The following is a 15,923-nucleotide window of genomic DNA, read 5'->3' on the forward strand; positions in this document are numbered from 1 at the left end:
GTCCACCACGTACTGCAGAGAGCGTGGGGGCAGAAAAACCTCCACCTTCCACCACATACTGCAGAGAGTGTGGGGGCAGAAAAACCTCCACCTTCCACCACGTACTGCAGAGAGCATGGGGGCAGAAAAACCTCCACCTTCCACCACGTACTGCAGAGAGTGTGGGGGCAGAAAAACCTCCACCTTCCACCACATACTGCAGAGAGTGTGGGGGCAGAAAAACCTCCACCGTCCACCACGTACTGCAGAGAGCGTGGGGGCAGAAAAACCTCCACCTTCCACCACGTACTGCAGAGAGTGTGGGGGCAGAAAAACCTCCGCCTTCCACCACGTACTGCAGAGAGTGTGGGGGCAGAAAAACCTCCGCCGTCCACCACATACTGCAGAGAGTGTGGGGGCAGAAAAACCTCCACCTTCCACCACATACTGCAGAGAGTGTGGGGGCAGAAAAACCTCCACCGTCCACCACGTACTGCAGAGAGCGTGGGGGCAGAAAATACTCCACCTTCCACCACGTACTGCAGAGAGTGTGGGGGCAGAAAAACCTCCACCGTCCACCACGTACTGCAGAGAGCGTGGGGGCAGAAAAACCTCCACCTTCCACCACGTACTGCAGAGAGTGTGGGGGCAGAAAAACCTCCACCGTCCACCACGTACTGCAGAGAGCGTGGGGGCAGAAAAACCTCCGCTGTCCACCACGTACTGCAGAGAGCGTGGGGGCAGAAAAACCTCCATCTTCCACCACATACTGCAGAGAGCGTGGGGGCAGAAAAACCTCCACCTTCCACCACGTACTGCAGAGAGCGTGGGGGCAGAAAAACCTCCGCTGTCCACCACGTACTGCAGAGAGCGTGGGGGCAGAAAAACCTCCACCTTCCACCACGTACTGCAGAGAGCGTGGGGGCAGAAAAACCTCCATCTTCCACCACATACTGCAGAGAGCGTGGGAGCAGAAAAACCTCCACCTTCCACCACGTACTGCAGAGAGCGTGGGGGCAGAAAAACCTCCATCTTCCACCACATACTGCAGAGAGCGTGGGGGCAGAAAAACCTCCACCTTCCACCACGTACTGCAGAGAGCGTGGGGGCAGAAAAACCTCCACCTTCCACCACATACTGCAGAGAGCGCGGGGGCAGAAAAACCTCCACCTTCCACCACATACTGCAGAGAGCGTGGGGGCAGAAAAACCTCCACCTTCCACCACGTACTGCAGAGAGCGTGGGGGCAGAAAAACCTCCACCATCATCCAAACCACCCCTCCTATACTCCTATACAGGGTTGCAGGGATGCTGGAGCCTATCCCAGCAGTCACTGGGTGGCAGGCGGGGAGACACCCTGGACAGGCCGCCAGGCCATCACGGGGCCCACACACACACACACACACACACAGACACAGACACACACAGACACACACAGACACACACAGACACACCTAGGGACAGTCTAGAACGGCCAATTCACCTGACCTCCATGTCTTTGGACTGAGGGAGGAAACCCACGCAGACACGGGGAGAACATGCAAACACCACACAGAGGACAACCTGGGACGGCCCCCAAGTTTGGACCACCCCGGGGCTCGAACCCAGGACCTTCTTGTGTGAGGTGACCATGCTAACCACTGCGCCACCGTGCCGCCTGGGCAAAAAGACAAAGCAATCAAGTTTCAGATGATCCATCTTCGCCATCGGTGTCCTCACATCTCTGACAGAAGGCGCGGCGGCCCGTTTGCAGCACGGGGAGGAGGGGGGGGGGAGTGGAGAGAGGGGGAGAAAAGGCCCATCCACAGATGGCCATAGTGGGAGTGTGTTGGCAGGGGCACCAGAACAGTTCTGCCTTGTCCAGTGGGACTCGGACGACTCGCTGTGACAGGTCTGATCACAGCCAAGAGCTGAAACCTAGATCCCATCCCCTGCCACAGAGGGCGGGAGTGAGCAATGGAGTCTGCTAACAGATGTGGCCCCACAGCCCACGTACACGGACACACACTGACGGCTGAAGGTCCTCACGCCGACCGAGTCAAACAGCACTCTTTGTTTGTATGAAGGGTGGACACACACTGTATTCATGTATCACGGTATTATGTCTCTGCTCAGCAACCCTTCGGCCCCACAGAGAGCGCAGCGTGGTTTACCTTCTCCTGTACACCCTAAATCCCGCCTGCCTGCTGCTGTGTGGGGAGCTAATCACAGGAGACCCCAAGGGCTTCTGGGAATTCACATTCTTGAGGCGGTGAACTCGAGGCAAGCAGACTCCACGACAAGCTGGGCAAGATGACCACATGCAGGTCACCTCAAACCCACACAAGAGATTCTGGATTGGTGTGTCTGGAGTATGAGTCAACGACTTGAGGAGCAGTACTACAGGGACACGCTGTGCCAGCACATTCTCCATGGACATTCGTCTGTCCCTCTATCAGTCACATGTCGGATGCTGCTCAGTAACCCAGGTGAGAATGTCACAGAAGCTGGAACCAGTTCATCTGGACACACCGACAGAAACCTTCCTTCATCATCTCTTCAGTCTCACCTGACTACAGGTGTCCCCACCCTTCTAAACAATACAGTGGCTGCAGGTACCCCCACCCTTATAAACAATACAGTGACTGTAGGTACCCCCACCCTTATAAACAATACAGTGGCTGCAGGTACCCCCACCCTTATAAACAATACAGTGACTGTAGGTGTCCCCACCCTTATAAACAATACAGTGGCTGCAGGTGTCCCCACCCTTATAAACAATACAGTGACTACAGGTGTCCCCACCCTTATAAACAATACAGTGACTGCAGGTGTCCCCACCCTTATAAACAATACAGTGGCTGCAGGTGTCCCCACCCTTATAAACAATACAGTGACTGCAGGTGTCCCCACCCTTATACACAACACAGTGACTGCAGGTGTCCCCACCCTTCTAAACAATACAGTGACTGCAGGTGTCCCCACCCTTATAAACAATACAGTGGCTGCAGGTGTCCCCACCCTTATAAACAATACAGTGGCTGCAGGTGTCCCCACCCTTATAAACAACACAGTGACTGCAGGTGTCCCCACCCTTATAAACAATACAGTGGCTGCGGGTGTCCCCACCACTATATTATTGATAAGGGTGGGGACACCTGCAGTCAGGTGAGACTGAAGAGGTCACATGATGATGATGAGACGTTTCTCTCAGTAAACGGTGTGTCCAGATGGACTGGTTCAACCTTCTGTGATCTATCAGTTAAAGTCATGAATAGGCAACTGGTGGAGGAGAGACAAGGGGGACAGCCAGACAACTGCAGGATGGAAGTGTGTACCGTGAGAGATGTGTAACTTGTCAACAGTCTGCATGTTTTGTGATATGTAAACAGTGAGCTGTGAATATGGAGACATGTTTTTGTCATGCTTGTATTTGATTGTTTTTTCGTTGGGGTGGGGTTTTTTTGGAGGGGGTAGATAGTGTGATGGGTTTACTTCAGGTCAGGTCTTAAAGTGTGGTTTTTTGTTTTGGTTTTTTGGTTTTTTTGCTGTGATATGTCTGTCTTGTGCTGTAAGTCCTCTGATCCAAGACAAGTGTCTCCTATGGGAGACAGAAACCGGAAGCTTGTACCTTGGAAGTGCTCCTTCCTCCAGAAGCGCCCCTGGCGGTCTTCTGAGATACAGGTTCTCTGTGGATATTATGACCATATCCAACAAGCCGGGCAGAATGGAAATACAGCCACTGCACAATGGACCCGACAGGCTGCACATAGTTTCAGATTTATCTCCTTATAACGACCCTTCATAAAGCATGAGCCGGGGGCCTTCGCAAACACCACTGATTCTACGGGAACCATTTCGGTAATAGTTAATGGAGTCGTTGAATAGAAGAGCGATAACATGGCTTTACGACCTCACAGGTCCTGCCAGTAGATTTGGCAAGAGCCCACGTTTTTCAATTGCTTATGTAAGTGTTTACATCCCTCCCCCCCCCCTCCCACAGGAAACCGCGTCGCAGCCGTCCTGCATGGGATGCAATGCAGAAAGCATCGTGCCTCGGCGCTGTGGGCCCTGAAAGGAGCGAGGATGCTATCTCAGCCCCTCAAGGGCTCTCATTGTCCTCCTGACAAATGAACTGTGCGAGTGCATTATCTGTATTAGGATTTAGGAGTGAGAGCTGGCCTGTTTCGTAAGCGTCAGGGAATCTCACATTCTTAGCATGCAGCTCAAGTGAGGATGGAGGAAAATGAGCCCCCCCTCCCCCTCCCCCAAAGGGGCACTTCAGCGTGACAGTACATGACACAGCAGGAGAGGCTTCCACAAACACAGAAATGTGCCATGGCTCCCCTGGTTTAAGTCCTCTTAAAAGGGGGCATGGGGTACATATGGTGTGTTATCATCTGCTGAATTTTTTCCCTCTTTTTCTCCCCAACTGTATTTGGCCAATTACCCCACTCTTCCAAGCTGTCCCGGTCTCTGCTCCACCCCCTCTGCTGATCCGGGGAGGGCTGCAGACTACCACATGTCTCCTCCCATACATGTGGAGTCACCAGCCGCTTCTTTTCACCTGGCAGTGAGGAGTTTCACCAGGGGGACGTAGCGCATGGGAGGATCACGCTATTCCCTCTAGTCCCCCCCACCAAACAGGTGCCCTGACCGTCCAGAGGAGGCGCTAGTGCAGCAACCAGGACACATACCCACACCCGCCTTCCCACCCACAGAGACGGCCAATTGTGTCTGCAGGGACGCCTGACCAAGCTGGAGGTAACACGGAGATTCGAACCAGCGATCCCCATGTTGGTAGGCAGTGGAATAGACCACTACGCTACATCTGCTGAATTGTGTGAGGATGAGGAGGATGCCAAGAGAACCGTGCTAGTTTGTACTGTGAGGGATGAAGTCTAAACGAGGTGCAAGAGCCCAAGCTTGAATACAGCAAAAGCAAGAGCCATGTGAGTCAACCTAGATGTGGCTTTGAGCTTGAGTGGACTGTCCTGTGGATGTGTGGAAGGCCTCTCGTAAAAGCTTCTGGTTCAGCTCCTGTTGAAAATAGCCGATACAAAATGTTTTGAAAGCGGTCCCAAGGTAGCTGTATACGGACACTGGATGAATAGTCTGTACTGAGGTAAAGGATATGAATTTATTGTGGGTCTTACCCTTGGCTTGTCAATGTGCCACATCAGCTAGAACTGGCTAAACCTTCTATGCATTACTGTGTGTGGGTATAATGTAACACCAGAAGAGATGTTTTGGCTTGAAACAACAAAGTAATTTGGACTGTAAATCACAGAGGTGTTAGAAGCCGTACATATCGCCAGAGCAAACATCTGGGAGGTGTGTGTATTACCACCAGCAGTTGAACTATAGCAAGGCTGTGATGGAGCTCGGTCAGGAAGCCGTGCACCTCGGTGGGAAAGGCAGCTGTAAGCCACAAGAGGGACCCAAAGCCTTTGGCCTCCATGATGCTCTGGCAGCTGTCTGCCAGCCAAGGCCAGGAGCCGCTGATTTAGTGTTGTAGAAGGTGATGGGCAAATATTAGAGCTATGCAGCGGACGTCCATGTTCTGGGCCTTGTAGGGGTGTTGATTCTTGTACTTTGGTGTTTGTGCCCTACAGTAAGTAACCCTTCAACCTATCGCTATAATCAGTATGAAAGGAGCATGTCTCGTCCTAAGGGCAGCGAAACGTAAAGAAGGCACTTCCAGCGTATGCTTCTCGTGGCTGTCTTGTGCGCTCCTTCTCTCTGTCAATGCATAAAGCTGGGCGGTCAGGCCTGACCCGTGTGTTGTTATGCCGCCGTGTCTGTGACTCATTAGGGGCTAATGCGTCTAATCCCAGTGGTACCAAAGATACCGTGACTGATTCACCAAGATCACAAAGACTGTCCCTGAAAAAGTCAGATTATGTGATGGCAGTGTATTTAATCGAAGGAAAAATCCTTTTTTTTACTGGTTTCTTGTGTCTCACACTCAGCCGAAGACACTTCCCTAGCAGGCTTCTTAGGGGAAGAAACCATGCCCCTCTCTCGCCTCCTAACACTGTCTTGAGAATCACAGCCGCGGGGATGGAAGTGTTGTGGAGGTGGATTGTCAGATCAGATACAGGCCGCCTCGCTCTACGTGACATGCTGAAGGGCACGAGAGAACATGGGAGAACTACGGTGTCCCCGCTGCCTGTATTGCGCGGTGACACCCGGACAGTCCGTCCGTCCACTCGTCTCTCTTTTCCAATGGAGCTGCCTGCTCCTGTGCCCATTTACACTTCAGCAGATCTGTATCTGGACTTCACCCAACGCGGCGGCACAGCCGATAGGAGAAGGAAGGCTGCTGATAGATTGGGACTTGCATAATGAAAAGACGGCATAAAAACAAGCGCCTACTGAGCAGCTGCACTGTCTCAAGGAGGCGTCGATACCATGACTTAGAGGAGGCCGCGGGAAACGCTGCACAGTTCCAGGGCTGTCTGTGTTCGGTATGCGTCGCAAGCCCCCTGCCTCGCTGTGGAGCGTTTGAAATAACAAGGATCTGAGGCCTCGTCTTCCATTCTCTTAACTAGATCCCAGGGCAGTAATGATTTGAGAGGCTGAGCTCAGAGGTAGAACGATGCTCAAGTTCACCGTTGGAGTAATTAGTTGATGGTAGGAAAAGGAGATTTGGCTGCTGGAACTGTAATAGTGGAACCGTGGAGTGATGAGTCTGAAAGGCAGGTTACACTAAACTAGGTTACGAAAAGACAATGCAGCTACATAGCTCCATTGTGGAATTCACTGTGTGCCCCGTTAGCCGTATTCCTCCCCCTTCTCCCATAAACAACCCTCTGCTTTACTGCCGGGTGGGACATATTCGTCCACGTTGTCTCACAGAGCAAAGAGAAGTCGCTAATGTGGCGGCAAATGGCTAACGTTCTGCTCTTCATTTATCATTTAATCTTATTTTCTGCAGCCCACCTTCGTCAAATCCTCTCAGATTTTTCTCAGTTGATCCCCCACCACCACACCCCCCCCCGAGTCCTGAAGTGTGTCCTATTCATCAATATGGTCTCAAAGGCAAAGACGCACAGTGTGACTAATGAGTCTGCAGGTCTCCAAATAGCTTCCTGTTTTGTCCACGTGAATTGTCATTGTCTCACTCTGGCATGTGCAAGCACCAGAGTGACAGACATGATTTGATTTATCTTCCATGTAAGTGCTTCCATGTGAACTGTGTTCACAATCAGAGTACATGGCTGTAATGAGTGGTTAGGGCATCTCTCTGTATCCTCCACACTTGTCAACCAGAGGGACGAGCTCTCTCATTACCCTCCTACTGGTAGCTGTCTTTTTATCCCCCACAAAGTAAGCATGCCGGGATGGATGCAGTGGGAGCCTTGCAGAGGGAACTCTCCAGCAACTGTGTGATTATCCTAACAAGACAGTGGGAAGGGAAAACCTGACCAGTGGATATTCATGTAAAAAAAAGAAGAAGAAGAAACTCGGGACTAGCTGTGCTGTCTTGCACAAATATGAATAGCTAATGTCTGGGTTGACTCTCTGCCAGTGAGAGATGTTAGCCAACTGACGTGACTTGGATAATGACAGTAGCTCGGTTCACCTGCAGCCCATCAAATGGAAAGATATCTAAGCCCAGAAGCATCAACGTTAACACCACTTACATGCTCTGGCCCCTGGAAACAGATCCTGCACACAGGCGTCCTGAAGCCACTTTCCGTGTAGCTGCTGAGGGAGAACCTCTCCTCCAGCTTGCCCTTTGAGCAGTCATCGGAGGAGCCGCTGCAGCCGCGCAGGGCTGCCGACAGCTCCGCCGCATCCACCCAACCCGCCACTTGTCGGTCTCCACCCGGCGCAGTGGCTCCCCCTGCAGCCGGGGCACTCCAGTCACCTGCGAGCTGCTGGCCCCGCACCAACGTGTTGTTGTTGTCCGAGACGGTGACGCCTGACAAACCGTTCCCGCCCGTCTCACGGCCGTCTGCCGTCTGTCCGCTCATGGGGGTCAACGCAGGCGGCGCAGGCGGCGCAGGCGGTGGTGGTGCCGCCGGCCCCAGCAGGAGCACCCTCAGGTCACCGAGCAGGACGCAGCAGCGGCTCTTCAGCATGCCCTGGCCGCGCAGCATCCGTCTGTTCCCCGCTAGAAGATCACAGCACCGTGCAATGCCGCCGGATGCCAACAACATGCGCCTCTGTCACTTAGCGGGCACTTCTTTATCTGTCATGGAGGGAGGGAGGGAGGGGAGGAGAGGGGGGGGGGAGGAGGGGGAGAGGGGGACGCTTCCCAGTCTGTTTGCAGGGAGTTATGTCGCTGGTTCGTGTCTCTACTTCGTGGAGATGCGTATTGCTTTCAGAGGATCGTATCTCTTAAGTCTCCCGGCAGGCGGGTACCAAGTCCCAGCAAAGACACCAATCCCAGCGGTGCAAACACGTGTCTGAAGCCATGGAGGTCAACCGGAAGCGCTGAAAGAGAACACGCGTGTTAGATTGGTAGTAACGTGCATGCAGACAGACAGACAGACAGACAACGCTTCTCTCACCTCCACCATCACATGTCATGTCATCATTCATAACCGTCATGTCATCATTCATAACCGTCATGTCATCATTCATAACCGTCATGTCATCATTCATAACCGTCATGTCATCATTCATAACCGTCATGTCATCATTCATAACCGTCATGTCATCATCCATGTCTGTGCAACTCCGGCTTTCCCTCCAAATCTGCATCCAGAGCAGCGACGAGCATCACACGTCTGCCAGGGAAACTGCTGACAACCTGAGCCGTAACACAACACAGCGCACATCCTCTCAAGCTCAGCGGCAACACCACCCTCCATCAGCAACCCGTCAGCGTTGCCCGCACGCCACACACTAACCACACACTCACCACACACTCACCACACAATAACCACACAATAACCACACACTCACCACACACTAACCACACACTAACCACACACTCACCACACAATAACCACACAATAACCACACACTCACCACACAATAACCACACACTCACCACACAATAACCACACACTCACCACACAATAACCACACACTCACCACACAATAACCACACACTCACCACACAATAACCACACACTAACCACACACTCACCACACAATAACCACACACTCACCACACAATAACCACACACTAACCACACACTCACCACACACTCACCACACAATAACCACACACTAACCGCACACTAACCACACACTCACCACACAATAACCACACAATAACCACACACACCACACAATAACCACACACTCACCACACACACACCACACAATAACCACACAATAACCACACACCAACCACACAATAACCACACAATAACCACACACCAACCACACAATAACCACACACACCACACAATAACCACACAATAACCACACACCAACCACACAATAACCACACACTCACCACACAATAACCACACACTAACCACACACTAACCACACACTCACCACACAATAACCACACATGCCAGGGCAGGCGGGCAGGCATGCAGGCAGGCGGGCAGGCGGGCAGGCGGGCAGGCTGCTGGGTGCTGGGTGTTGGGTGCTGGGTGGTGGCGACGGACGTCCTGGCCCCGTCACAGCGAACACTAAAGACCGGAGGGTGGGCCATGTATGGAAGCACTCCTGTCTTACCTGGCGGGGCGACACTTGTCCCGGTATGTCTCCCGATCCCAGGCTTTCTCTCAGCGGCTCCGAGCCCGACTGCAGATCGCTGTCCGGTCAAGCCTCTCCACAGACGTGGTCTCGGAACATCCAATTTCCATATTCGAGGAACAAGTCGCTGCGTTAAAATCCATCTATTAAATCCCAACACGGGTCTGTCTCGGACTGTCCTATTAGGTGAACGCATTCGTGGCTCCGGAAGCATCGGTGATCATTGGCCGCTGAACTGCGGCTGCAGCTTCAGCTCCACCATCAGTTCCCCAGGCGTGACGTCACCGCAGCGCCCTGACGCAACCAGCGAGTACCTGTGAAACTGGCTGGAGATGGCTTCAAGTAAATATGTATATATGTGTGTGTGTGTGTGTATATGTGTGTGTGTGTATATATATATATATATATATACACACACACACACACACATATATACATACATACATACACACACATATATACATATATATAAAATGAAAACGTGGCATAAAATACATGCATATATGAAAACAAGGTATGCATATAATAAATAAAATATATGCACATTATACACACACACACACACACATATATATATATATAAAGAGTGTAGGCTCAGGTGTGATTTCAGTGTATGAAAATATTTCGTTCAAACATGTTTTGAGGTGCTGTTGGCCATGGTGGGAATGGCGGCCGTGAGAAGGAGTTCATATGCTGATGTTTACTTTAGTTTACTTTAGTTTACTTTTGTTAATTGTCTATTTGACAGGGACAACGCACAATTTTACAGTTGCACCAGAGTTAGCCGGCAGCTAATTTGCATCTGCAGTCCCCGAACAGGCAAACAAACAACAATTAATACAGAAGTAAAAACATGACAATACATCAGAAAACTATTGGACAGGCAGACAAACAACAATTAATACAGAAGTAAAAACATGACAATACATCAGAAAACCAATCTCAAAAGTTATAAATACAATCTGATCTATTTAAAACAGGGGATATAACTAGCAATCTGGCCTATATGACAACAACATAATGAATATGGGTTTCATCTATTCAGCAACAATAAATATAAATAGTAAACTGACCTGAAACATCAATAAATAACAATCTGACCTAAACTATGACAACAGCTCTAAAAACCAGTCTGGCCTGTTCAATGGCCGGAACTATAAATTACACACAAGTCTACGGTCAGTTGCACCTGGGCTGGTTCCAGCCAGAACCCTAGGCTGGTTCAGGCAGAACCCTGGGCTGGTTCAGGCCAGAACCCTGGGCCGGTTCAGGCAGAACCCTAGGCGGGTTCAGGCCAGAACCCTGGGCTGCCCCTGACTAAGACACATATAGTAACTACTCTGAATAAAAAGCAGAACAAAATGCCCGAGTGACAGCTGAAGTAGTGTAACGTGCATGGATAAGAAGGCACGCTGGCCGCTAGGTGGCTGGCGGGTCTGACCCTTTAGTCGAGCGGTTAGCGATGTCTCCTGCGGTGCCGGCGATACGGGTTCGCTTCCCGGCTGCGGCAGTTCCTGTGGTTGCGTTGTCCCACGAATTCACTACAGCATGTGCAACATATAAAAGCAAGGACATGTATCTGTGATTACACGTGTGTGCTGATTTTAACCAAAGCTTACGACGCTTTTTAAACACCGGGAAGCTGGCTGACTCTCTGACACCAGGGGGAGGGGGGTCCACTTCCCACCACTTCCCACTGGAGAGGCTGGCTGACTCTCTGACACCAGGGGGAGGGCGGTCCACTTCCCACCACTTCCCACTGGAGAGGCTGGCTGACTCTCTGACACCAGGGGGAGGGGGGTCCACTTCCCACTGGAAAGGCTGGCTGACTCTCTGACACCAGGGGGAGGGGGGTCCACTTCCCACTGGAGAGGCTGGCTGACTCTCTGACACCAGGGGGAGGGGGGTCCACTTCCCACCACTTCCCACTGGAAAGGCTGGCTGACTCTCTGACACCAGGGGGAGGGGGGTCCACTTCCCACCACTTCCCACTGGAGAGGCTGGCTGACTCTCTGACACCAGGGGGAGGGCGGTCCACTTCCCACCACTTCCCACTGGAGAGGCTGGCTGACTCTCTGACACCAGGGGGAGGGGGGTCCACTTCCCACTGGAAAGGCTTGCTGACTCTCTGACACCAGGGGGAGGGCAGTCCACTTCCCACCACTTCCCACTGGAGAGGCTGGCTGACTCTCTGACACCAGGGGGAGGGGGGTCCCCTTCCCACCACTTCCCTCTGGAAAGGCTGGCTGACTCTCTGACACCAGGGGGAGGGCAGTCCACTTCCCACCACTTCCCACTGGAAAGGCTGACTGACTCCCTGACACCAGGAGGAGGGCAGTCCACTTCCCACCACTTCCCACTGGAGAGGCTGGCTGACTCTCTGACACCAGGGGGAGGGGGGTCCACTTCCCACCACTTCCCACTGGAAAGGCTGACTGACTCCCTGACACCAGGGGGAGGGGGGTCCACTTCCCACCACTTCCCACTGGAAAGGCTGGCTGACTCCCTGACACCAGGGGGAGGGCGGTCCACTTCCCACCACTTCCCACTGGAAAGGCTGGCTGACTCTCTGACACCAGGGGGAGGGCAGTCCACTTCCCACCACTTCCCACTGGAGTGGCTGGCTGACTCTCTGACACCAGGGGGAGGGCGGTCCACTTCCCACCACTTCCCACTGGAGAGGCTGACTGACTCTCTGACACCAGGGGGAGGGCGGTCCACTTCCCACCACTTCCCACTGGAGAGGCTGACTGACTCTCTGACACCAGGGGGAGGGCGGTCCACTTCCCACCACTTCCCACTGGAGAGGCTGACTGACTCTCTGACACCAGGGGGAGGGCGGTCCACTTCCCACCACTTCCCACTGGAAAGGCTGGCTGACTCTCTGACACCAGGGGGAGGGCGGTCCACTTCCCACCACTTCCCACTGGAGAGGCTGGCTGACTCTCTGACACCAGGGGGAGGGGGGACCACTTCCCACCACTTCCCACTGGAGAGGCTGGCTGACTCTCTGACACCAGGGGGATGGCGGTCCACTTCCCACCACTTCCCACTGGAGAGGCTGGCTGACTCTCTGACACCAGGGGGAGGGCGGTCCACTTCCCACCACTTCCCACTGGAGAGGCTGGCTGACTCTCTGACACCAGGGGGAGGGGGGTCCACTTCCCACCACTTCCCACTGGAAAGGCTGGCTGACTCTCTGACACCAGGGGGAGGGCAGTCCACTTCCCACCACTTCCCACTGGAAAGGCTGACTGACTCCCTGACACCAGGGGGAGGGCAGTCCACTTCCCACCACTTCCCACTGGAGAGGCTGGCTGACTCTCTGACACCAGGGGGAGGGGGGTCCACTTCCCACCACTTCCCACTGGAAAGGCTGACTGACTCCCTGACACCAGGGGGAGGGGGGTCCACTTCCCACCACTTCCCACTGGAAAGGCTGGCTGACTCCCTGACACCAGGGGGAGGGGGGTCCACTTCCCACCACTTCCCACTGGAAAGGCTGGCTGACTCTCTGACACCAGGGGGAGGGCAGTCCACTTCCCACCACTTCCCACTGGAGAGGCTGACTGACTCTCTAACACCAGGGGGAGGGCGGTCCACTTCCCACCACTTCCCACTGGAAAGGCTGGCTGACTCTCTGCCACAAGGGGGAGGGCGGTCCACTTCCCACCACTTCCCACTAGAGAGGCTGGCTGACTCTCTGACACCAGGGGGAGGGGGGTCCACTTCCCACCACTTCCCACTGGAGAGGCTGACTGACTCTCTGACACCAGGGTGAGGGGGGTCCACTTCCCACCACTTCCCACTGGAGAGGCTGGCTGACTCTCTGACACCAGGGGGAGGGGGGTCCACTTCCCACCACTTTTACTGGAGTGGCTGGCTGACTACAAGTAGTCTTCCTAAACTGTGGTACCCAAGCTCCCCTTGAAGATGCTCTGGTCCTGACCCGTACAGTTCTGTCACTGTCGGGAGAGGCCAGGCAAGCTCTCGGGGGGGGGGGGGGGGTCCGTGAATCATGTTGAACATCAGGCATACATCTGAATAAAACAAGAAATGATCAAAATGAAGACAGTTATATTGTTTCAGGATGTGGCAGTGGTGCCGTTCCCCAGGTTGTTATGCAGTATTTTAAACTGTTTCTATAGGGGGGAAGACGTGCGGGGCCCCAGCGGTTAAACAGGGCGACACAAGAGGGGACATCACGGGGAAAGACGTGCGGGGCCCCAGCGGTTAAACAGGGCGACACAAGAGGGGCCATCAGGGGGGGGAAAGACGTGCGGGGCCCCAGCGGTTAAACAGGGCGACACAAGAGGGGACATCAGGGGAAAGACGTGCGGGGCCCCAGCGGTTAAACAGGGTGACACAAGAGGGGACATCAGGGGAAAGACGTGCGGGGCCCCAGCGGTTAAACAGGGCGACACAAGAGGGGACATCAGGGGAAAGACGTGCAGGGCCCCAGCGGTTAAACAGGAGGATACAAGAGGGGACATCACGGGGAAAGACGTGCGGGGCCCCAGCGGTTAAACAGGACGACACAAGAGGGGACATCAGGGGGAAAGAGGTGCGGGGCCCCAGCGGTTAAACAGGACGACACAAGAGGGGACATCAGGGGGGGAAAGACGTGCGGGGCCCCAGCGGTTAAACAGGGCGACACAAGAGGGGACATCAGGGGGGGGGGGAAAGACGTGCGGGGCCCCAGCGGTTAAACAGGACGACACAAGAGGGGACATCAGGGGGGGGGAAGACGTGCGGGGCCCCAGCGGTTAAACAGGGCGACACAAGAGGGGCCATCAGGGGGGGGAAAGACGTGCGGGGCCCCAGCGGTTAAACAGGGCGACACAAGAGGGGACATCAGGGGGGGAAAGACGTGCGGGGCCCCAGCGGTTAAACAGGGCGACACAAGAGGGGACATCACAGGGGGGAAAGACGTGCGGGGCCCCAGCGGTTAAACAGGGCGACACAAGAGGGGACATCACGGGGAAAGAAGTACGGGGCCCAAGCGGTTAAACAGGGCGACACAAGAGGGGACATCAGGGGGAAAGACGTGCGGGGCCCCAGCGGTTAAAACAGGGCGACACAAGAGGGGACATCAGGGGGAAAGACGTGCGGGGCCCCAGCGGTTAAAACAGGGCGACACAAGAGGGGACATCAGGGGGGGAAAGACGTGCGGGGCCCCAGCGGTTAAAACAGGGCGACACAAGAGGGGACATCGGGGGGGGGGGGGAAGACGTGCGGGGCCCCAGCGGTTAAACAGGGCGACACAAGAGGGGACATCAGGGGGAAAGACGTGCGGGGCCCCAGCGGTTAAAACTGGGCGACACAAGAGGGGACATCAGGGGGAAAGACGTGCGGGGCCCCAGCGGTTAAAACAGGGCGACACAAGAGGGGACATCGGGGGGGAAAGACGTGCGGGGCCCCAGCGGTTAAAACAGGGCGACACAAGAGGGGACATCAGGGGGGGAAAGACGTGCCGGGCCCCAGAGGTTAAAACAGGGCGACACAAGAGGGGACATCAGGGGGAAAGACGTGCGGGGCCCCAGCGGTTAAAACAGGGCGACACAAGAGGGGACATCAGGGGGAAAGACGTGCGGGGCCCCAGCGGTTAAAACAGGGCGACACAAGATGGGACATCGGGGGGAAAGACGTGCGGGGCCCCAGCGGTTAAAACAGGGCGACACAAGAGGGGACATCGGGGGGGAAAGACGTGCGGGGCCCCAGCGGTTAAAACAGGGCGACACAAGAGGGGACATCAGGGGGGGAAAGACGTGCCGGGCCCCAGAGGTTAAAACAGGGCGACACAAGAGGGGACATCAGGGGGAAAGACGTGCGGGGCCCCAGCGGTTAAAACAGGGCGACACAAGAGGGGACATCAGGGGGAAAGACGTGCGGGGCCCCAGCGGTTAAAACAGGGCGACACAAGAGGGGACATCAGGGGGAAAGACGTGCGGGGCCCCAGCGGTTAAAACAGGGCGACACAAGAGGGGACATCAGGGGGAAAGACGTGCGGGGCCCCAGCGGTTAAAACAGGGCGACACAAGAGGGGACATCAGGGGGGGAAAGACGTGCGGGGCCCCAGCGGTTAAAACAGGGCGACACAAGAGGGGACATCAGGGGGGGAAAGACGTGCGGGGCCCCAGCGGTTAAAACAGGGCGACACAAGAGGGGACATCAGGGGGAAAGACGTGCCGGGCCCCAGAGGTTAAAACAGGGCGACACAAGAGGGGACATCAGGGGGAAAGACGTGCGGGGCCCCAGCGGTTAAAACAGGGCGACACAAGAGGGGACATCAG

At 54.7% G+C, this 15,923-nt stretch overlaps 2 protein-coding genes across 2 annotated transcripts in view; both read right to left on the reverse strand.

Moving 5' to 3' along the window:
- The window catches only part of marchf4b (membrane associated ring-CH-type finger 4b), a 38,232-nt gene extending 30,166 nt beyond the window's left edge, over positions 1-8,066 (reverse strand). Inside the window, exon 1 of the mRNA XM_056290192.1 lies at positions 7,608-8,066. Coding sequence (XP_056146167.1) covers positions 7,608-8,066 — 459 coding nt within the window. The remainder of the gene's footprint in view (positions 1-7,607) is intronic.
- A 2,776-nt stretch (positions 8,067-10,842) lies between these two features.
- LOC130120960 (basic salivary proline-rich protein 2-like) lies at positions 10,843-13,650 on the reverse strand. The gene is made up of 5 exons (XM_056289789.1): positions 13,547-13,650; positions 12,638-13,459; positions 11,686-12,577; positions 11,391-11,579; positions 10,843-10,947 (listed from the first exon to the last, which is right to left on the reverse strand). Exons 1-5 carry the CDS (start codon positions 13,648-13,650, stop codon positions 10,843-10,845), a joined length of 2,112 nt encoding a protein of 703 aa, XP_056145764.1.
- Between the last annotated feature and the right edge of the window lie 2,273 nt (positions 13,651-15,923).

Source organism: Lampris incognitus, chromosome 11, assembly GCF_029633865.1.
Source record: "Lampris incognitus isolate fLamInc1 chromosome 11, fLamInc1.hap2, whole genome shotgun sequence".
Classification (NCBI taxonomy): domain Eukaryota; kingdom Metazoa; phylum Chordata; class Actinopteri; order Lampriformes; family Lampridae; genus Lampris; species Lampris incognitus.

Excerpts from the sequence above, each read along its gene's own strand:
- LOC130120960 (XM_056289789.1), bottom strand. The coding sequence starts at position 13,650 with ATGATTCACGGACCCCCCCCCCCCCCCCGAGAGCTTGCCTGGCCTCTC. Across the intron at positions 13,460-13,546 it reads CATCTTCAAGGGGAGCTTGG|AGAGTCAGCCAGCCTCTCCA; the intron begins GTACCACAGTTT and ends CCCTGGTGTCAG. Across the intron at positions 11,580-11,685 it reads AGAGTCAGCCAGCCTCTCCA|AGAGTCAGCCAGCCTTTCCA; the intron begins GTGGGAAGTGGT and ends CCCTGGTGTCAG.